We start from the raw sequence: 23,448 nt of genomic DNA, 5'->3' as shown, positions 1-23,448 counted from the left end.
ATTATATAGTTCATAATCATGGCCATCACATTCTAGTACAAAGTAACATTACACAGTGTGCTCAAGCTAGAAAATTCACATGGTTGTTCAGGCTGGCCTGTACGCGTGCTACCGTGCCAGTATAGCCTGGTACTATTCCACTACACGTTTCCCCCAATCGTATGAACCCTGATCGCCATGCCCCGGAGCCCATGGCGACTAGCTCGTCACTCAGTGGAGGACAGTGTGGCCAGTACTGTTATTGATCAAGTCGCTTTTCAGTGTTCATGAGAGAACTCGACGGATGTTTTCGTATATACCCTACCCCACCAGTGGAACCATTCCTCTTGTCGGCCTGGCTCAAAAAGATGGCACCGAAACGTTGTTCTTGGCTTAGCCTAAGCTGTTCATTCTAAGCGTATGACATAGATATGACCTACGAGTGCCTTTTGTTGTTGTGTTCCTTTTCACTGTATATCTCCTTTTTTTTGTGTCGTGAAAATGTTATAGGGGAAGATATTTCGGTATTTATTACATATCTCCCCTCATAAATGTATTATATAATTCAGGTGCATTTTTTTAGAATGAGATCCATGAAGAAACCAATATAAGGTTTATAAATTCCAGACAGTTCTATAAACAAAAGAACAAATCAGGAGGAGATATATGTAACGAAGTGGTAACTAAATAGGTGCCTAAAGAACCAACTTTTTTTTTGCATTTTGAGGGTTCACTCTTTTCGTACTTTCACCCTCTCAAACCATTCTTCGATCTTAAGAACCCTAGTTTTCATGTTTCATCCCTATATAACCTCATCGGTAAACATTGAGTTCTCTTAGCTAAAAAATATAGAGGCGTATTGTCGAATCATTCTTAACCATGAGTCTCTAAGTGCTAAGCCATTTGAACTCTCCCAAACAATACTAAAATAACTAGTTGGTGACACGAAACTCCGACAATTCATATGTAGATAACGAATATGACCGTCTCTACTGTTGAAGTTGCATGATACCAGAGTCAGAGGTCTCGAGTTCGAATTCTGGTAGAGGCACTTGATTTTTGCCTACTTTCTCCTAATAGCTTAAATTTTTGGGTTGACATCTTTAATGTGTCAAAAGATACGTACTCTTTTGTTTTTTTGTACACGATCGATGACACCATGTGTGGGCCTTCAACCTAATTTCGTCATCACCCCACCAGATTGTACACAACATGCACGTGATGTTCATCCTTCAAGTCATAGCTTCCTTCTTCGGCGCTACAAGTCCCCCCTAGGCCCTAGGCCCTAGGCTTTTCTCCAGCTCCTTCATTGAATTTGGCTCTCCTACGTTTGTTGCATGATTCCATCTCTCTCCACAGGTCTATAAAACAGTACACTTTTGTTTTTTTTAACACGATGGCACCATCTGAATCTTCAACCTAATTTCGTCCTCTCCCCACCAAACTGTACACAACATGCACGTGCTGTTCATCCTTCAAGTCGTGGGTACCTTCTTCGGCGCTAGCTGCATGCGAACTCTCTAGGCTTTTCTCAAGCTCTTTTATTTTATTTACTACTATAAAGCACTCAGTTTTTACCGTCGTGAAACATGTAGTTGGTGTGTCTACTCACTCTCCCCAATATAATAGGCCGGCCCAAGTATCCCACGTGTCACACCTCCCTCTTCCTCTCGGGCCCCGCAGCCACCATCCTTTGTCTAAGGGTTTGTCCATGAACTAGACCTTTAATTATTCAAGAAAAAAAAGAAAAGAAGCTAGTTATTCGGGAAAAAAATAAAAAAACATTTCACATATATATATGTATCTCTTATACTTATTAATGTTAATTAATATACGTTACAATTTTATTAAATGTAGTTGATATTGAAGGAAGTTGTAGCATGTTTGAAGGCACATTGAGCACTAATATTTTATCGAGTAACTGTGTGCCGTCATAACACACGGGCACTGTATTAGTCTCTACCCTTTAAATTAAGCACAAGTTTCATGCGTCATGCGTGCGTTGTACGTCACGTGTAAAGCGCATAGAGTAGATATGTTTTTCTCCCCCGCGTCTTGCCTAAAAACGAGGTTGTTATGTCCTAGCTAAATAGGACGTGAGACACCCAAATCCAACACGACACGAAGCCCACACACAACATAACGTTCCGGAATAGTATCACCTCGCTAGCTAAAGGAGAACGAGCAACTGAGTGGACTATAAAAAAGGGACTGATCTTCTTTTCAACTAAGATGTTTCTCATCTTTTTGGCTAAGATAAAGTGCAATTCTACAGTTTAATATCTGATAAGTGGGCCATATACCCACCTTTAATTTTTTTTGGTGAGGTTTCACTTTTATTTTAAATTTATTTTTGTGGGGAGGGTTTAACATCAAATACACACAGTTTTCATTAAATTGCTAGCTAGTTCTGCTCTCCGGCGTTTGGTGCATTATTAAGCATGCATTATTACATCTTTCTCCACGGGTCTATGTCTTTCTACAAATAAACCACACACACAGCCAAAGTTGAAGTAATCCTGTCTACTTGCGATTGGCAGGTGAAAAAAAGACACGGCACTTTATATAGCCCACTTTTCACACGCGTCAAATGCCAGAAAAAAGTCCTTTGAGTGCAGTGTACATATATTATTTTTGTTTCGGAAAAATAAATTATTGAGCTTGTAGTTAGTTAGCAGCGCATTTGTTGCGTACCAAGATCTTTGTAGGAGGTTATATATATATATATGCATATTTCAGCAAACCAATCATGTATATATACAACAACTATAGCTGTAACACACTTTCTGCTACTTGTGAGACAAGTGAAAAACCCATATATACACCGTACACTTGTTTAATTTTTGACATATTTCAGACGTTAAAAAATATATTATGTATGGACTAGTGCCATCTCTTATTAATCTTAATTACCATGGCATACAGTCATCTATATATTCTGAGAGTGGAGAAATATATAGGAGAGAGGGGCAGAGAAATAAAAGAGGTAGCTTTATTAGCATATGCACAAATGACTTCCCCTCGAAATCTACTGCAAGGAAAGTGCAGATTAGATACACCCATTGTATTGTATGCCACTGTGCGATCGACCTGCATGCTGTGCTGGTTGGTACACGCATGCATGCATGCATGTACCACTGCACACCATGCATTATTCTCTTCTCTCGCCAACAATGCCGAACTGGACAGCACCACTGCAATCAACAGGCCGCGGCCTCCCAGAACGGCAGAAAGGGCAGCGCGGCCGGCTATATAAATCCATGCCCGTGCTCGGGTCCAAACCACACACAAACACATCAGCATTCAGCAATAGCTAATCGAGCATCGTCGCCTTAGCTCCTCTCCTCTCCTCTCCGTCGTCGTGGAACTTCTCTCCGCCGGCTGTCATATATATAAAGGAGAAGAAGAGAACAGCAACTCTAGCTAGCCGGCCGGCCTCCGTCGTCGCCGGCGTCGTCGACTAGCTAGCTAACTCTCGATCTCCAGTTCCTGCCCCCGCGCCCCACGCCCGGCCGTCGTCGTCAGCAATGGCAGGAGGCTTCTTCTCCATGGCTCACCCGGCCGTCACCCTCTCCGGCATCGCAGGTACGTACGCGCCAATGAAACAACAACGTCGTCTCGAGCTAGATCGATCCATGCATGACGCCGGCCGGGACCGGCCGGATAGATAGGCGGAGATCGACTTGCATAATGCTTCGCGTGTTTGGCCTTTTCCTGGTGCTTCTTTTTTTTTTTAAAAAAAATCTTATGGGACCTTGATGACATGCTTTTCATGTGGTTTTCATTCATTCTGTTGCCGTACTACGTTCTTCTAGATTTTGTTTATTCCGACATGACGACTGTCTTGTCCATCCTTGTATCATCGATCCGTCCTTTGCATGCATGCATCCACCAGTCGTCAGCCTTCCTTTTTGCCGTTTGTGCCATTGCACTGTAGAGCACGCACGCACTCTCTAGCTGTAGAGAGGCGCGGCAGTAGGCATGCATGCAGCAGCTAGTCACACTGGACAACCAACTGTCTTGTCCATCATCTATCAACAATACTTGCATATCAGAATACGTAGTATGTAGCTTTAGCATTTTTTTTTCTTCACCTATACTACTGCTAGCTGCATCTTCTTGAACTTTCTCTGATGCTCCCCGCGGCCCATTGAGACGACGATGCACTCTTTCTCCAATTCGTTAGCTGCGATCATGGCACAGGCCTTTAATTTGTTGCTAGCTAGAACACACATGCATGCATCGCCGAGGTATAGCAACTTTTCCACTCAAGAATAATGGTAATAAGCAGTGCAGATCAGATCCACATATTGGGCATTAGATCACGAAATACAGTTGCAAATAGCTGCTCACAACGTAACGCACTATCTAAGAATCATTTCTATATACGTGTATTTTTTGCTGGAATGGTTATGATCGATCGGTTGGGCATGCAGCAGGGAAGGCGTGTGCGTGTGCATGCAGCTACCTAGCTTTTTGCCATATCAGCGTTTCCTTAACCTAATCACCACGCTTCTCTCTGTTAGTGGACGCACACGCATTGTACATATATATGTGTATAGTATTGTACTCCTACCACTTTTACTGAAAATGACGACACTGACGCGTAGTTACCCTCTTCTCTCTTGTTTCTTCGATTTGGATTGTGCAGGAAACATCATCTCCTTCCTGGTGTTCCTTGCACCAGTGTAAGTAGCTAGCTATAGCCACCTTTCTTCGTTCCCTTACTGTCTCAATTTCAGACCGACTCGGATTCATGCGTGAATCGATGGATGATCCAAGACTGACATGGCATGCCTCTTGTACGCACCGTACCAAAAACAGGGCGACGTTCCTGCAGGTGTACCGGAAGAAGTCGACGGGCGGGTTCAGCTCGGTGCCGTACGTGGTGGCGCTCTTCAGCTCGGTGCTGTGGATCTTCTACGCGCTGGTGAAGACCAACTCGAGGCCGCTGCTGACCATCAACGCCTTCGGCTGCGGCGTGGAGGCGGCCTACATAGTCCTCTACCTGGCGTACGCGCCGCGGCGGGCGCGCCTGCGGACTCTGGCCTACTTCTTCCTGCTGGACGTGGCGGCCTTCGCGCTCGTCGTCGCCGTCACGCTCTTCGCCGTCCGCGAGCCCCACCGCGTCAAGTTCCTCGGCAGCGTCTGCCTCGCCTTCTCCATGGCCGTCTTCGTCGCGCCGCTCAGCATCATCGTCAAGGTGGTCAAGACCAAGAGCGTCGAGTTCCTGCCCATCAGCCTCTCCTTCTGCCTCACGCTCAGCGCCGTCGCCTGGTTCTGCTACGGCCTCTTCACCAAGGACCCCTTTGTCATGGTAACGACTGATCAATAATGTAATATATGGTTAACTGATCCATATATATATATAAAATGGTAACTGAATAATGCTGGGGATGTTTCTCGATTATATATATCTATTCAGTACCCCAACGTCGGCGGCTTCTTCTTCAGCTGCGTCCAGATGGGCCTCTACTTCTGGTACCGCAAGCCCCGCCCGGCGGCCAAGAACAACGCCGTGCTGCCGACGACCACGGACGGCGCCAACGCGGTGCAGGTGCAGGGGCAGGTCATCGAGCTGGCGCCCAACACGGTGGCCATCCTGTCGGTGAGCCCCATCCCCATCGTGGGCGTGCACAAGATCGAGGTGGTGGAGCAGCAGCACAAGGAGGCCGCCGTGGCCGCCGAGACCCGCCGGATGGCCGCCGCAAACCCGGACGGCGCCATGCCGGAGGTCATCGAGATCGTCCCCGCCGCCGCCGCGGTGTGACCCAACGCCAATCACCATGCACCGTACACACCCTGCTAGCTTCTTATTAGCTAGCTCGGATGACGTACGACAGTTTGGTGGCAAGTGGCTGGCAGCTCAAGCATGCAGATGCAGGCATCGTCGTCTGCTAGTTGATCGTTTAGTTGGTTAATTGTTGGATTATTATTGCGTGTCTCTCTCGTGTGCGTAGTCTTGTCAGTTCAGTTCAGTTCAGTGTCGAATCAAGTAGTAGTAGCTGTTGTTTGCATTGGATCTGACAATGCATGCTAATAATTATGGTGGTGTGATGGTCTTGGTCGGTACGTGCGTAGTCGTCTACGTACGCCGTGTCAACGTCGTAGATCTCTACGGGAAGATGATAAGACTGTAACATGCAGGGCATGCATCTATTTATACTTAACATATTCTTTGTGTGCTTAATTTTGCCTGTCTTGAATACCCAAATCAAAAGAGTGCAGTTCTAGATTTAGTCGGTCCAAATAAATATAAGAAAAAGATAATAATAAGCATATTTACACTAATCAAGAAACTAATGTTGATTTAATCTATAAAATTGTTTCCTCCCCAAACACTACTAGGGTGCTAAGCTCCACGAACACCTACCAAGTCAAGACAATGCTTCAACTTGATATTAGATAATGACTTTAACAACTACAAGATTTTCATCTTCACACACATTAAGCTTATGTACCTCCTGTAAGCAATAATCACTCTATTGCTCAAGATAGACTTAGAAGTAATATTGTTTTTGCCACATGGATGTCGTGACATTGATAGTATAGCTCATTATGCTCTCATTGCTGCTCAAGAAACTAATGTTGCATTTGAACCTTCTTCTTATTCGGAAGCCATCTTAAAAGTCGTCTAGAGGGGGGTGAATAGGCAAAACCTGAAAATTATAATCTTTGAACACACACTTTACCCGGGGTTAGGGTTAGAAATAAATAATGTTGAATTCGGAGTGTGGAAGATAATTCTTCTTGCTATTAGTTGCTCAATTAATGCAGATAAATTTAGGAGCCAACTCAAAACAATATGAGCAAGGGAACTTTAGAGAGAGGAGAGGGGAGAAACAAATTGAGTGATGAAGATCAACACAAATGAACACAGTGATTTGTTTCCCGAGGTTTGGTTCCAAAGAACCTACTCCCCGTTGAGGAGGCCACAAAGGCCGGGTATATTTCAACCCTTTCCCTCTCTCAATCGATCACTTAGACCGGTCGAGTGCTTCTTCTTAATCACACGGGTCAATAAGACCCCGCAAGAATCACCACACAATTAGGTGTCTCTTGCTAACTTTACAAAGCACTTGGAAAGATTAGAGTGAGAAGAAGAAAGCAACCAATCAACAAGAGCAACAAAAGAAACACAAATCACCCTCTCTCAAGTCACTAAACACTTTTGATCACTTGACTTGATTTTGGAGCGTGGAGAGGATTTGATGTTTTCATTGTGTATTTGGATTGTATTCTTTGCTCTAGTATTGAATGAGTAGGTTGGAAAGCTTGGATGGCTTGAATGGTGGTGGTTGGGGATATTTATAGCCCCAACCACTATTCCAGCCGTTGCTGTCGATGGGCACACCAGACAGTCCGGTGGTGCACTGCACACTGCACTATTCATTGTCCGGTGAGTGCCACATCAGCCGACCATTGGGGTTTGGAGTTGTTGACCGTTGAATTCTTCTGTCTTCTTGTGGCACCGGACAGTCCGGTGCGATCTGACATCTTCTGACTTCTGACGGTCATACTATTTTGCAGGCGACCGTTGGTGAAGTTGACCATTGCTGTGTTGTCTCACCGGACAGTTTGGTGGCACACCGGACAGTCTGATAAATTTTAGTGGACGACTGCTGAGAAAACCCGAGAGCAGCCAGTTCGCGAGGTGCTCAGCCACGGCAACGGACAGTGTCCAGTGTGCCACTGACTGCACCAGATCTTTTATGCTCCAAACTTTATAGAATTCCCTCAAGTCTTTTTCGTTGTATGTTTATGTGGAACTTTATACACATGAGAAAAACATCCACTAGGCAAACTAGTTAGTCCATATGGTTTGTGATGGACATCAAACACCAAAATCGATTATAGGAAATGTTGAGGCCATTTCCCTTCCAGTCTCCCCCTTTTTGGTGATTGATGCCAACACAAACCAAAGCAAATATAAAGTGTAGAAATATAACTAGTTTTCAATTTGTCAGATGTGCATAAGTTACTTTGAAATGAAAGCAGTTTTAAACTTATATGGTTGCTTTGATCTAGTTTAACATTTTGGACCACGTTTACACCACTTGCTTGTTTTTGCAAATCTTTTGGAAAACTCTTTTCAAATAGCTAATGATATAAGATTATGATTTCAAAAAGCATTTTCAAGTTTTTGAAAATTCTCCCCTGTTTCAAATGCTTTTCTTTTGGCTAAATAAAAGCGCCCCCCTGAAGAAGTTCTCCCCTTAGCTGTCAAGAGGGTTTTACAATTTGAATAATTTCTCCCTTTTTTGAAAAAGTTTTTAGAAAATGGGGTGGTGGTGTGGTCCTTTTGCTTTGGGCCTATTACTCTCTCTCCCCCTTTGGCATTAAGCGCAAAAAACAAAGAGAAATAGAGGCCTTGTACAAGAAGGGTAGGAATGTAAATTCATGAGTAGGGCAAAGGATAAATGATACCGACAGAGTCGTAGTGGAAGCCTTGCCTTTGCCGAATACTCTATTTCCCTTTCAATCTAAGACTAAGGATAGTAATACACTTGGAAGCATATTAGTCTTAGCTTTGGCACAAGAAGAATAAGAAGTATGCATTTGTACCAAATAAAAGAGACATGATCAAAGGTATAAAATGAGCAACATGTGCAAGATTTCAATCAAAGTTCCGAGAATCCAGGATATTGAGTTCATTCCTAAGCTTGCTAAAAGTCTTTTCATCCAGGGGCTTGGTGAAGATATCAGCTAACTGGTTGTGGGTTCTAACATAAGCAATTTCGATATCCCCCTTTTGTTGGTGATCTCTTAAAAAGTGATACCGGATGTCTATGTGCTTAGTGCAACTGTGTTCAATGGGATTATCTGCCATGTGGATTGCACTCTCATTATCACTTAGGAGAGGGACTTTGCTCAACTTGTAGCCATAGTTCCTAAGAGTTTGCCTCATCCAGAGTAATTGTGCAAAACAATGTCCTGCGACAATATACTCGACTTCGGCGGTGGATAGAGCTACTGAGTTTTGTTTCTTTGAAGCCCAAAACACCAGGGATCTTCCCAGAAACTGATAAGTCCCTGATGTGCTCTTCCTATCAATTTTACATCTGGCATAATCGGCATCGGAATACCCCAATTAGATCAAAGGTAGATCCCTTGGGGTACCATAGCCCAAACTTAGGAGTATAAACTAAATATCTCATGATTCTTTTTATGGCCCTAAGGTGAACTTCCTTAGGATTTGCCTAGAATCATGCACACATGCATATGGAAAACATAATATTCGGTCATGAAGTACATAAATAGAGTAAAGAACCTGTCATCGACCTGTATACCTTTTGATCTACAGATTTACCTCCTGTGTCGAGGTCGAGATGCCCATTTGTTCCCATGGGTGTCTTGATGGGTTTGGCATTGTTCATTCCAAACTTCTTGAGTATATCTTGAATGTACTTAGTTTGGCAGATGAAGGTGCCCTCTTAGAGTTGCTTGATTTATAATCCAAGGAAATACTTCAACTCCCCCATCATAGACATCTCAATTTTTTGTATCATAATCCTACTAAACTCTTCACAAGATAATATCATCAACATAAATTTTACATATAAACAAGTCTTTAGCAATTGTTTTAGTGAAGAGAGTAGGGTCAGCTTTTCCAACTTCGAAGCCATTAGTGATAAGAAAGTCTCTCAGGCATTCATACCATGCTCTTGGGGCTTGTTTGAGCCCATAAATCGCCTTTGAGAGTTTATAAACATGTGAAGGGTACTCACTATCTTCAAACCCGAGAGGTTGCTCAACATACACCTCTTACTTGATAGGGCCATTGAGGAAAGCACTTTTCATGTCCATTTGATACAACTTTGAAAGGGAACTGTGCCCTTGGGCCATTTCTATAAATATTTTGGTGATTAGATGTTCAACACATTGTTTTGAGGTGATATGTGCCAAATGATAAAGAAGTGCAAATCAAGAATCAAGGTATGTTTTCTAGCCTTAGTGAATTGTTTTTGATACTAACTACTTACCTAAGTGCTAGAAACAGTATCAATGCAAATGAGATTGGATTGGAGATGGTTGTCTAAGACTAGCCAGGATGCACTAGCCTGCGGTGCACCGGACAGTGTCTGGTGCCCAGGCTGGCCCAGCGGCGAACTCGTCGCTCTCGAGAAAAAGCCGAGGGCGGTTCGGCTAAAAATCACCGGACTATCCGGTGTGCACCAGACTGTCTAGTGAGCCAACGGCGCCCGCGGCCAACCGTCGGCAGCGCAATCAACGGACGACACGTGGCCGAGCCAACGGTCACCTGGCCGCACCAGACTGTCCGGTGTGCACCAAATAGTGTCCGGTGCGCCAAGGGGCCGAGAACGCAACGGTCGGCTTCGCCAGAAATGGAAGGAGATCGGGCACCGGACAGGGATTGTTCATGTTCGGTGCGCCATCCGACAGAAGGCAAGAATGGCCTTCCAAACGGAACTCCAACGGCTCCTAGCTGCCTTGGGGCTACAAAAGGGACCCCTAGGCGCATGGAGCACTACACCAAGCATTCACTAAACATTCTAAGACGCCTAGACTCTGCAACCACGCATCTGGATCTTTGTGTTTGGGATTTGAGCACTTCTAGAGTTGTAAACTCTCTGCGCTGTGTTTGTGTGCTCTCGTCTTGACTTGTGTGTGTATTGTTGCAGCAATTCTAGTCTTGTGTGTGTCTTTCCCTCCCTTACTCTTGTGCTTTGTGTTGTGATCAACTTTATAAGGGTGAGAAGTTCCAACTTGTGGAGATTCCTCACAAACAGGAAAACTACTATAAGGAAGAAATTGTGGTATTCAAGTGGATCATTGGATCACTTGAAAGGGGTTGAGTGCAACCCTCATCCATTGGGACGCCACAACGTGGAAGTAGGCAAGTGTTATACTTGGCCGAACCACGGGTCTCTTGTGTCACTCTTTTGTGTGATTGGTTTCTTCTCTTGAGTTCTCGCTTAATCACTTGTTCTATTGTTCCATAGTTCAATACTCACTCTAAAGGAACAATCAAGTGAAGAGTTCTCGCTTTAACAACTTGGCTTCAATCTTTCTAACTTTTATAAACCAAGTTGGGATATTTAGTGTTGAATTTTTACAGGATCACCTATTCACCCCCCTCTAGGTGCTCTCAATTGGTATCAGAGCTGTACTCTTCATTCAAAGGGACTAACCGCCCGAAGAGATGGATCCTAAAGGCAAGGGGATGGTGATCAACGACAAGGAGAAGGAGTCCCTCTTCAACGAGCCAAGAGACAACAAGCCCATTGACTCAGGCTCGAGTCACAAGAAGAGGGGCAGGAAGAAAAAGAGGCGCATTAAGAAGATTATCTACTACGACAGCGATGCCTGCTCTTCTTCACCAAGGGATGATGACGACGACGACTCCTCGTCCAAAAAGAAAACGGTTAATCAAAAATACTCCTTTGATTATTCTCGCACCCCTTACAATTCAAATGCTCATTTACTCTATATTCCACTTGGAAATCCCCCACACTTTGATAGAGAGGACTACTCATTTTGGAGTCATAAAATGCGTAGTCACTTATTTTCCCTCCATCCTAGCATTTGGGAAATTGTAGAAAATGGAATGCATTTTGATAGCACTGACAATCCCGTATTTATTAATGAACAAATACATAAAAATGCCCAAGCCACTACTGTTTTGCTAGCATCTCTATGTAGGGATGAATATAACAAGGTCAGCGGCCTGGACAACGCCAAACAGATATGGGACACCCTCAAAATTTCTCACGAGGGAAATGATGCCACCATGATCACTAAAATAGAACTGGTGGAAGGCGAGCTAGGGAGAAGAGCCAACACAGACATACAACAGGCTCAAGACCCTTGTCAACAAAATCCGAAGCTACGGGAGTACAAGATGGACGGATCATGATGTCGTCCGACTCATGCTCAGGTCATTTACAGTTATTGACCCCCATCTTGTAAATATTATTCGTGAGAAACCCAGGTACACCAAGATGACGCCTGAGGAAATCCTCGAAAAATTCGTAAGCAGACGTATGATGGTAAAGGAAGTAAGTTACGTGAATTATGCATTAAACGTACCGCTTCCTCACTACGAGCCACAACCCATTGCTCTCAAGGCAACCAGCAGCAAAGAGACGCTACCTAGCAAGGTAGCACAAGTTGAGGCTTGTCACACCCGGTTTTAGAAGGCAAACCGAATGCGAACCATGTACGTGCCAGGATCAGTTATTCACGTACACAGCAGTTACATAACATGGACATCATCACACAGTGCTCAAAATAGTATTAAAAGGGGAAATAATAGTCGATTACATCATACGTCTGAGACGTCCATATGGTTCTTACAATAAATCAAAGTGCGGAAAAGAAACGTAGATAACCGCGGCCTTCACAGGCAGCCGACTGGGGGTTGCCGCTAATCCACGCCTAGAACTCGTCGTAGTCTTGGAACTCCTGGAAGTCTCCTTCCACAACTTCATCTTCGCCTGAGCAGTGGTTGCAATGCTGACAACCTGGGGATGGGGGGGGTTTGGTGTGTAGAGCAAGGGTGAGTACACATCAACATACTCAGCAAGTATCCTGTTTGGCTGTAGTGGACTAGCTTTATGTGGGGATAAGTCAAGCAGTTGCTTTTAGTTGGTCAGATTATTATTTACTAATAGAAAGTTAGGTTTTAGCATTAACCCAAATTATTAGCCCGATGTACCCTTTCCAAACGGAAAGAATACCACTTACCAGTACCATAGTCATAATCAAAACCATCGATCTCATAGCCACCTGTACCAAAGTGTCTCTGATCAAGTACCACTAATCACTGGAGCTCCCTTGGCCGCTCATAACCGCGAGCACGGCTGATATATCAGTTTTCAAACACTCTGCAGAGGTTGTGCACTTTACCCACAAGCCGTGATTCCCATTCTGCCCGGAGATCATGACTCTCCATTGATCACTACCAAGGTGACCCAACAGGGCATCACTACGTAGCCTTTACAAAGATTCCCCGGGGCTGTAGCCACCCGTTAGGTTTCCTAAATGCACCACACTCCTCCCCAAGGGGCGAACCCAAACTTGGCAGAGCGAGCCGCATACACCGAGCCCCATTGACGGCACGACGGCTAAGTGAACTACACCCCGGATCCTCTAATTATTCAGCTAAGGGCACCCCATTCCACCCTCATGGTTGCACTGTTTTCCCGGGCGGTCATCCATAGAATAGGTCCTTACGGAGAGGCACTCGAGAAACCGCTCGAGCCCCCTTGAAGACCACAAGTATAACATCATAATAAGAGAAGGGAAAACAGCGTATCATAGATAATCTCATCATGTTCATTGATTAGAGTTAAGCAATAGCATAAAGCTAAACAATAATAATCCAACCCAAATAGGTAAACAAGGACATGGATAACAAAAGCTAGTCAATCCTTAGGCATAAATGTGTAAAGCGGGAGGTGAATTAAATAATGAATAGGACAGAGATAGGTCAAGGGACACTTGCCTCCACCAACCGACTGCTGCTCAGGGGCTTCTCCTGCGAGTTCCTCGGGCTCTTCAACCGGATCGTTCTCTATGCGAGCGCAAACATACATATATCCACATATTTAATACCAAAGAACAGTACACCATACAATAGAATGCAATAAGTAAACAGACGTTCCACGCGGGTTCGCGAGTACGGTCAAGAGAGAAAGAGGAAAAGACAGTCGAGAAACGATCACGTTACATGATTATAGATTAACCACTCGCTTAATGGAAGGAAATTTAATGTAGACACTATGATTAGCATAAAGTAAAGTCATGTTTCATGTCTAATTATTGTAAGCAGGTGGAGATAAATAAAAAGATGGTTGCGCGGCGAGACGCGCGACAAAGCTCTCTAAAACAAATTAAGAAGTTAACGACTCGTCGTGCGACCGAGCACGCAACGAGACACTTCGCCTTAGTTACGAGGAGACGTTAAGCGTCGCGCGACGAAGCGCACGACGGCATACGTCGACTAAACTGAGTCCAAAGTGGAACGTCGCGTGAATACACACGCGGCGTTACACCCTAAACAACCCGAAACAAAAATGGATCGTCGCTCGACGAAGCGCACGACGCAACACACAGATAGAATATGAAATTAGACAAATCCGTCGCGCGGCGAAGCGCGCGACGCAACACGCTAATTAACAAATAATCACCGCGAGCGCGGGCGAGCGGGGACACGGTCGGGCGAGGCCGGGACGGGGGCAGGGCGACCGGGCCGGGGCCGGGGCGGTTGAACCGGCCAGGGGCGACCGAGCTCGCCGGGAGGCGGGCGGCCGAGCCGGGGGCGGGCGCGCGCGGGCGAGCGGGGCTCGCCGCGCCGCGGGAGGGGCAGGGGGGTGGGGCCGAGCGCCGCCGGGGGCCGGAGCGGGACAGGGGGCGGGGCCGAGCGCCGCTGGGGGCCGGGGCGGGCCGCGCGCCGCCGGGGAGGGAGGCCGGGCGGGGGCCACGCCGCCGCGCGGGGAGGGGCAGGGGCGGGGCCACGCGAGGGGAGGCCGGGGACGGGCGCCTGAAAGGGAAATGTGCCTTTGGACCATTTCTAAGTATTTTGGTGATTGAGTGCAAACACAAGTGCTTAAATGTGCCCATGGTTGAACAAAGTGCAAATCACAAGTAAAGGTATGTTTCTAAGCCTTAGTACATTGGTTTTGTGTACTAATATCTTGTCTAAGTGTTAGAAACAGGAAGAAGAAGAAAAGAAAGGAAGTGGAGAGTGGCTGTGTACAGCCAAAGGCTGTTTCGGGCTGGGGCACCGGACTGTCCGGTGTGCACCGGACAGTGTCCGGTGTGCCAGACCAGCGTGGAGCAAACCAGCCGCTCTCGGGTTTTTCTCCGGCGACTTCGGCTAAAATTCACCGGACTGTCCGGTGTGCACCGGACTGTCCGGTGAGCCAACGGTCGGCCGGGCCAACGGCGCGCGACACGTGGCCGAGCCAACGGTCGGAAAGATACACCGGACTGTCCGGTGTGCACCGGACATGTCCGGTGCGCCAACTGTGCGCAGATCTGCATCAGAAAGCAACGGTCGGATGAGCTTTTTATGGAAACAAATCGGGCACCGGACAGTGTCCGGTGTGCACCGGACTGTCCGGTGCGCCCGACGACAGAAGGCAAGGATAGCCTTCCAGATGTGTTCTCAACGGCTCCTAGCTGCCTTGGGGCTATAAAAGGGACCCCTAGGCGCATGGAGGAGGATACCAAACATTCCTACAACCTTTCTAAGCACCAAGACATTGATCTAGCGCATTCGATTCATTGTGATAGCATATAGAGCTCTTGTGGAGTTGTGTACTCTTTGAGTTGTGTTGCGAGCTCTTATCGCTGCTTGTGTGCGTGTTGCTCTGAACTTTTGAAGTCTTGTGTGCGTTGCTCATTCCCTCCCTTGCTCCGTGATTCTCTGTGAACATCTTGTGTAAGGGCGAGAGGCTCCAAGCTGTGGAGATTCCTCGCAAACGGGATTGAGAAAAGAAAAGCAAGAACACCGTGGTATTCAAGTTGATCATTGGATCACTTGAGAGGAGTTGAGTGCAACTCTCGTCCGTTGGGACGCCACAACGTGGAGTAGGCAAGTTTTGTACTTGGCCGAACCACGGGATAACCACCGTGTCATCTCTGTGATTGAATTCTTGTGGTTATTGTGTTTTTGACTCCTCTCTAGCCACTTGGCAATTATTGTGCTAACTCTTAACAAGTTTCTGTGGCTATAAGATAAGTTTTTACAGGATCACCTATTCACCCCCCCTCTAGGTGCTCTCAATTGGTATCGGAGCCGTTCTCTTCAAGAAAGGGACTAACCGCCCGAAGAGATGGATCCTAAGGGGAAGGGAATCGTGATCAACGACAAGGAGAAGGAATCCTTCGTCAACGAGACCAAAGAAGACAAGCCTACCGACTCCGGCTCGGGCCATAGACGGAGGGAAGGGAAGAAGAAGAAGACAAGGCGCATCAAGGAGATCGTCTACTACGACGACAACGACGAATCTTCCTCTTCCCAAAAGGACGACGACCACAACGACTACGAGCAAAGGAAACCGGTTAATTCTAACTTTTCCTTTGACTACTCTCGTATTCCGCAAAGTTCAAATTCACATTTGCTTTCCATTCCACTCGGCAAGCCCCCACACTTTGATGGGGAGGACTACGGATTTTGGAGCCACAAAATGCGTAGTCACCTATTTTCTCTCCATCCTAGTATATGGGAGATTGTAGATAGTGGAATGCACTTTAATAGTTCGGATAGTCCTGTATTCATTAATGAGCAAATCCATAAGAATGCACAAGCTACTACTGTTCTTCTAGCTTCATTGTGCAGGGATGAATATAACAAAGTGAGTGGCTTGAATAACGCCAAGCAAATCTGGGATACCCTCAAGATCTCTCATGAGGGAAATGACGCTACCTTGCTCACCAAAATGGAGTTGGTGGAGGGCGAACTTGGAAGATTTGCTATGATAAGGGGGGAGGAGCCAACCCAAACATACAACCGGCTCAAAACCCTTGTCAACAAGATAAGGAGCTATGGAAGCACGCGATGGACGGACCACGACGTCGTCCGCCTAATGCTAAGGTCCTTTACCGTTCTTGATCCTCATTTGGTTAATAATATTCGTGAGAATCCCAGGTACACCAAAATGTCGCCCGAAGAAATTCTTGGAAAATTTGTAAGCGGGCGGATGATGATCAAGGAGGCGAGGTACGTCGATGACGCGTTGAACGGTCCAATCCACGAGCCTCAACCCATTGCTCTCAAGGCATCGAGAAGCAAGGAGGCACTACCAAGCAAGGTGGCGCAAATTGAGGCGGCCGGGCTTAATGATGAAGAAATGGCTCTCATCATTAAGCGCTTCAAGACGGCATTAAGGGGTCGCAAGGAGCATCCCAACAAGACCAAGACGAAAGGGAAACGCTCATGCTTCAAGTGTGGTAAGATTGGTCACTTTATCGCTAATTGTCCCGATAATGATAGTGACCAGGAAAAGAAGAGTGGAAAATGGGAAAAGAAGAAGAATTACAAGAAGGCAAAGGGCGAGGCGCATCTAGGCAAGGAGTGGGACTCGGATTGCTCCTCTTCCGACTCCGACAATGAAGGACTCGCCGCCACCGCCTTCAACAAATCAACCCTCTTCCCCAACGAGCGTCACACATGCCTTATGGCAAGGGAGAAGAAGGTATGTACTCGCAACTCTACCTATGCTTCTTCAAGTGAGGACGAATCTAGTGATGAGGATGAAGTAGATTATTCATGTTTGTTCAAGGGCTTAGATAGATCTAAGATAGACAAAATTAATGAATTAATTGATGCCTTGAATGAAAAGAATATACTTTTAGAAAAGCAAGAGGATTTGTTATATGAAGAACATGATAAGTTTGTAGAGGCTCAAAAATCCCTTGCATTAGAAATTAAGAGAAATGAAATGCTTGCTTGTGAAGTGTCAACATGCCATGATTCTATTTCTAACTTAAAGAGCATAAACGATGATTTAAATGCTAAACTAGTAGAAGCAAATAAATCCAACTCTTGTGTTGAATATGTTGAAATTTGCACTAGGTGTAAGGATGTTGATATTAATGCTTGTAGTGAACACTTAGTTTCAATTTCCAAGCTTAATGATGAATTAGCTAGTCTTAATGCTCAACTTAAGACTAGCAAAAGTAATTTTGATAAACTAAAATTTGCTAGGGATGCCTACACGGTTGGTAGACACCCCTCAATTAAGGATGGACTTGGCTTCAAGAGGGAAGTCAAGAACTTAACAAGCCACAAGGCCCCCATTCCCACTAAGGAGAAAGGGAAGGCTCCTATGGCTACTAGTGCTAAAAGGAACCATGCCTTTTTATATCATGATAGGAGATATTCTAGAAATGCTTTTAGAGGTCATGATGTTTTTGGTTCACATGCTTATGACTCTTATGCTATGACTGCTTCTAGTTCTCATGTTATGCCTGGTAGAAATGTGCTTAGAAGAAATGTTGTTCATCAAATGCCTAGGAGAAATGTTGTTCATAATGCTCCTAGGAAAGTAGTAAATGAACCTTCTACAATTTATTGTGCTTTAAATGCTTCCTTTGCTATTTGTAGAAAGGATAAGAAAATTGTTGCTAGGAAGTTAGGGGCAAAATGCAAGGGAGACAAAACTTGCATTTGGGTCCCTAAGGATATTTGCACTAACCTAGTAGGACCCAACAAGAGTTGGGTACCTAAGTCCCAAGCCTAAATTTGCCTTGCAGGTTTATGCATCCGGGGGTTCAAGCTGGATTATTGACAGCGGATGCACAAACCATATGACGGGGGAGAAGAAGATGTTCACCTCCTACGTCAAGAATAAGGATTCCCAAGATTCAATTATATTCGGTGATGGGAATCAAGGCAAGGTAAAAGGATTAGGTAAAATTGCAATCTCAAATGAGCACTCAATTTCTAATGTGTTTTTAGTTGAGTCCTTGGGGTATAATTTGCTATCTGTTAGTCAATTATGCAATATGGGATATAACTGTCTATTTACAAATGTAGATGTGTCTGTCTTTAGAAGAAGTGATGGTTCACTAGCTTTTAAGGGTGTATTAGACGGCAAACTTTATTTAGTTGATTTTGCAAAAGAAGAGGCCGGTCTAGATGCATGCTTAATAGCTAAGACTAGCATGGGCTGGCTGTGGCATCGCCGCTTAGCACATGTGGGGATGAAGAACCTTCACAAGCTTCTAAAGGGAGAACACGTGATAGGTTTGACTAACGTGCATTTCGAAAAAGATAGACCTTGTGCAGCTTGTCAAGCAGGTAAACAAGTGGGAGGATCGCATCACAGCAAGAACGTGATGACCACTTCAAGACCCCTGGAGCTGCTGCATATGGACCTCTTCGGACCCGTCGCCTATCTGAGCATAGGAGGGAGTAAGTATGGTTTAGTTATTGTTGATGACTTTTCCCGCTTCACTTGGGTATTCTTTTTGCAGGATAAATCTGAAACCCAAGGAACCCTCAAGCGCTTCCTCAGGAGAGCTCAAAATGAGTTTGAGCTCAAAGTGAAGAAGATAAGGAGCGACAACGGGTCCGAGTTCAAGAACCTTCAAGTGGAGGAATTCCTTGAGGAGGAAGGGATCAAGCACGAGTTCTCCGCTCCCTACACACCACAACAAAATGGTGTGGTAGAGAGGAAGAACAGGACGCTAATCGATATGGCGAGGACAATGCTTGGAGAATTCAAGACCCCCGAGTGTTTCTGGTCGGAAGCCGTGAACACGGCTTGCCACGCCATCAACAGGGTCTATCTTCATCGCCTCCTCAAGAAGACTTCGTATGAGCTACTAACCGGTAACAAACCCAATGTATCCTACTTTCGTGTATTTGGGAGCAAGTGCTACATTCTAGTGAAGAAGGGTAGAAATTCTAAATTTGCTCCCAAAGCTGTAGAAGGGTTTTTGTTAGGTTATGACTCAAATACAAAGGCGTATAGAGTCTTCAACAAATCATCAGGTTTGGTTGAAGTCTCTAGCGACGTTGTATTTGATGAGACTAATGGCTCTCCAAGAGAGCAAGTTGTTGATTGTGATGATGTAGATGAAGAAGATGTTCCAACGGCCGCGATACGAACCATGGCGATTGGAGACGTTCGGCCACAGGAACAAGATGAACGAGATCAACCATCTTCCTCAACTATGGTGCTACCCCCAACTCAAGACGATGAACAGGTTCATCAACAGGAGGCGTGTGATCAAGGGGGAGCACAAGATGATCATGTGGTGGAGGAAGATGCGCAACCGGCACCTCCAACCCAAGTTCGAGCGATGATACAAAGGGATCATCCCGTCGACCAAATTCTGGGTGACATTAGCAAGGGAGTAACTACTCGATCTAGATTAGTTAATTTTTGTGAGCATTACTCCTTTGTCTCTTCTATTGAGCCTTTCAGGGTAGAGGAGGCCTTGCTAGATCCGGACTGGGTGTTGGCCATGCAGGAGGAGCTCAACAACTTCAAGAGAAATGAAGTTTGGACGCTGGTGCCTCGTCCGAAGCAAAATGTTGTGGGAATCAAGTGGGTGTTCCGCAACAAACAGGACGAGCACGGGGTGGTGACGAGAAACAAGGCTCGACTTGTGGCAAAAGGTTATGCCCAAGTCGCAGGTTTGGATTTCGAGGAGACTTTTGCTCCTGTGGCTAGGCTAGAGTCAATTCGAATCTTGCTAGCATATGCCGCTCACCATTCTTTCAGGTTGTTCCAAATGGATGTGAAGAGCGCTTTCCTCAATGGGCCAATCAAGGAGGAGGTGTACGTGGAGCAACCCCCTGGCTTCGAGGATGAACGGTACCCCGACCACGTGTGTAAGCTCTCTAAGGCGCTCTATGGACTTAAGCAAGCCCCAAGAGCATGGTATGAATGCCTTAGAGATTTCTTAATTGCTAATGCTTTCAAGGTTGGGAAAGCCGATCCAACTCTTTTTACAAAGACATGTGATGGTGATTTGTTTGTATGCCAAATTTATGTCGATGACATAATATTTGGTTCTACTAACCAAAAGTCTTGTGAAGAGTTTAGCAGGGTGATGACGCAGAAATTCGAGATGTCGATGATGGGCGAGTTGAACTACTTCCTTGGGTTCCAAGTGAAGCAACTCAAGGACGGCACTTTCATCTCCCAAACGAAGTACACGCAAGACTTGCTAAAGAGGTTTGGGATGAAGGACGCCAAGCCCGCAAAGACGCCGATGGGAACCGACGGACACACAGACCTCAACAAAGGAGGTAAGTCCGTTGATCAAAAAGCATACCGGTCAATGATAGGGTCTTTACTTTATTTATGTGCTAGTAGACCGGATATTATGCTTAGCGTATGCATGTGTGCTAGATTTCAATCCGATCCTAAGGAGTGTCACTTAGTGGCGGTGAAGCGAATTCTTAGATATTTGGTTGCTACGCCTTGCTTCGGGCTCTGGTATCCAAAGGGGTCTACCTTTGACTTAGTTGGATACTCAGACTCCGACTATGCCGGATGTAAGGTCGATAGGAAGAGTACATCGGGGACGTGCCAATTCTTAGGAAGGTCCCTGGTGTCATGGAACTCTAAGAAACAAACCTCCGTTGCCCTATCCACCGCTGAGGCCGAGTATGTTGCCGCAGGACAGTGTTGCGCGCAGCTACTTTGGATGAGGCAAACCCTCCGGGACTTTGGCTACAATCTGAGCAAAGTCCCACTCCTATGTGACAATGAGAGTGCTATCCGCATGGCGGAGAATCCTGTTGAGCACAGCCGCACAAAGCACATAGACATCCGGCATCACTTTTTGAGAGACCACCAGCAAAAGGGAGATATCGAAGTGTTTCATGTTAGCACCGAGAACCAGCTAGCCGATATCTTTACCAAGCCTCTAGATGAGAAGACCTTTTGCAGGCTGCGTAGTGAGCTAAATGTCTTAGATTCGCGGAACTTGGATTGAATTGTAGCATACATGTGTTTATGCCCTTGATCAGGTTCATTCTGCATTTTGTTGCTTATTGTGGTGCTCAAGTTGTACAAACACTCCCTGGACCTCACAAGTCCGTTGCAAAGTGATGCACATGTTTAGGGGGAGATGTGTTACAACTTGACCCTTTGAGACTAACCATTTGCTTAAGTTTGCTTGATTTAGTCTCGAAGGTGGATTGAAAGGGAAAGGTGGACTTGGACCATGAAAGACTTCCACTGCACTCCGATGAGAGGGTACCTTATTCCAAGTTCATCTCATGACATCTTATTGCCATTTGCTCTTAATTGAAGATTTTGGTGAGGCAATGGGGTTATAAGGCCAAGATTAATCCCGTTTTGGTGCTTGATGCCAAAGGGGGAGAAAATAAAGGCCAAAGTGATAAATGGATCAGCTACCACTTGAGAGATTTTGAAAATAGTAGAATAGAGTTTTTGTTGTGTCAAAAGCTTTTATTGTCTATTATTGTCTCTATTGTCAAAAGTTGGCTTCTTGTGGGGAGAAGTGTTGATTATGGGAAATAGGGGGAGTTTTTGCAATCTTTGATCAATATCTTTTGGAATGACTCTCTTTATGCTTCAACATGTGTGTTTGACTTAGAGATAGAGATTTGAGTTTGATTTGCAAAAACAAACCAAGTGGTGGCAAAGGATGATCCATATATGCCAAAATTGAATAAAACTAAAATTTATTTTATTTGAAGTGATTTTGCACTTGTTCTAGTTGCTTTATGTTGTGTTGGCATAAATCACCAAAAAGGGGGAGATTGAAAGGGAAATGTGCCTTTGGACCATTTCTAAGTATTTTGGTGATTGAGTGCAAACACAAGTGCTTAAATGTGCCCATGGTTGAACAAAGTGCAAATCACAAGTAAAGGTATGTTTCTAAGCCTTAGTACATTGGTTTTGTGTACTAATATCTTGTCTAAGTGTTAGAAACAGGAAGAAGAAGAAAAGAAAGGAAGTGGAGAGTGGCTGTGTACAGCCAAAGGCTGTTTCGGGCTGGGGCACCGGACTGTCCGGTGTGCACCGAACAGTGTCCGGTGCGCCAGACCAGCGTGGAGCAAACCAGCCGCTCTCGGGGTTTTCTCCGGCGACTTCGGCTAAAATTCACCAGACTGTCCGGTGTGCACCGGACTGTCCGGTGAGCCAACGGTCGGCCGGGCCAACGGTCGGCCGCGCGATCGGCGCGCGACACGTGGCCGAGCCAACGGTCGGAAAGATACACCGGACTGTCCGGTGTGCACCGGACATGTCCGGTGCGCCAACTGTGCGCAGATCTGCATCAGAAAGCAACAGTCGGATGAGCTTTTTATGGAAACAAATCGGGCACCGGACAGTGTCCGGTGTGCACCGGACTGTCCGGTGCGCCCGACGACAGAAGGCAAGGATAGCCTTCCAGATGTGTTCTCAACGGCTCCTAGCTGCCTTGGGGCTATAAAAGGGACCCCTAGGCGCATGGAGGAGGATACCAAGCATTCCTACAACCTTTCTAAGCACCAAGACATTGATCTAGCGCATTCGATTCATTGTGATAGCATATAGAGCTCTTGTGGAGTTGTGTACTCTTTGAGTTGTGTTGCGAGCTCTTATCGATGCTTGTGTGCGTGTTGCTCTGAACTTTTGAAGTCTTGTGTGCGTTGCTCATTCCCTCCCTTGCTCCGTGATTCTCTGTGAACATCTTGTGTAAGGGCGAGAGGCTCCAAGCTGTGGAGATTCCTCGCAAACGAGATTGAGAAAAGAAAAGCAAGAACACCGTGGTATTCAAGTTGATCATTGGATCACTTGAGAGGAGTTGAGTGCAACTCTCGTCCGTTGGGACGCCACAACGTGGAGTAGGCAAGTTTTGTACTTGGCCGAACCACGGGATAACCACCGTGTCATCTCTGTGATTGAATTCTTGTGGTTATTGTGTTTTTGACTCCTCTCTAGCCACTTGGCAATTATTGTGCTAACTCTTAACAAGTTTCTGTGGCTATAAGATAAGTTTTTACAGGATCACCTATTCACCCCCCCT

General features: G+C 45.7%; 1 protein-coding gene across 1 annotated transcript; it reads left to right on the top strand.

The window, feature by feature from the left end:
* Window positions 1–3,293: 3,293 nt before the first annotated feature.
* Window positions 3,294–6,169, top strand: LOC100282584 (uncharacterized). Its single transcript, NM_001155492.2, has 4 exons — window positions 3,294–3,564; window positions 4,631–4,667; window positions 4,804–5,296; window positions 5,405–6,169. Exons 1-4 carry the CDS (start codon window positions 3,507–3,509, stop codon window positions 5,747–5,749), a joined length of 933 nt encoding a protein of 310 aa, NP_001148964.2. The 5' UTR covers window positions 3,294–3,506; the 3' UTR covers window positions 5,750–6,169.
* Window positions 6,170–23,448: the final 17,279 nt, after the last annotated feature.

This window comes from Zea mays, chromosome 1 (genome assembly GCF_902167145.1).
Source record: "Zea mays cultivar B73 chromosome 1, Zm-B73-REFERENCE-NAM-5.0, whole genome shotgun sequence".
NCBI classification, from domain to species: domain Eukaryota; kingdom Viridiplantae; phylum Streptophyta; class Magnoliopsida; order Poales; family Poaceae; genus Zea; species Zea mays.
This window is presented reverse-complemented; position numbering and strand designations above follow the sequence as displayed.

Coding starts and splice junctions, on each gene's coding strand:
- LOC100282584 (NM_001155492.2), top strand. CDS start 3,507: ATGGCAGGAGGCTTCTTCTCCATGGCTCACCCGGCCGTCACCCTCTCC. Junction 3,565..4,630: donor CACCCTCTCCGGCATCGCAG/GTACGTACGCGC, acceptor TGGATTGTGCAG/GAAACATCATCTCCTTCCTG. Junction 5,297..5,404: donor CCAAGGACCCCTTTGTCATG/GTAACGACTGAT, acceptor ATATCTATTCAG/TACCCCAACGTCGGCGGCTT.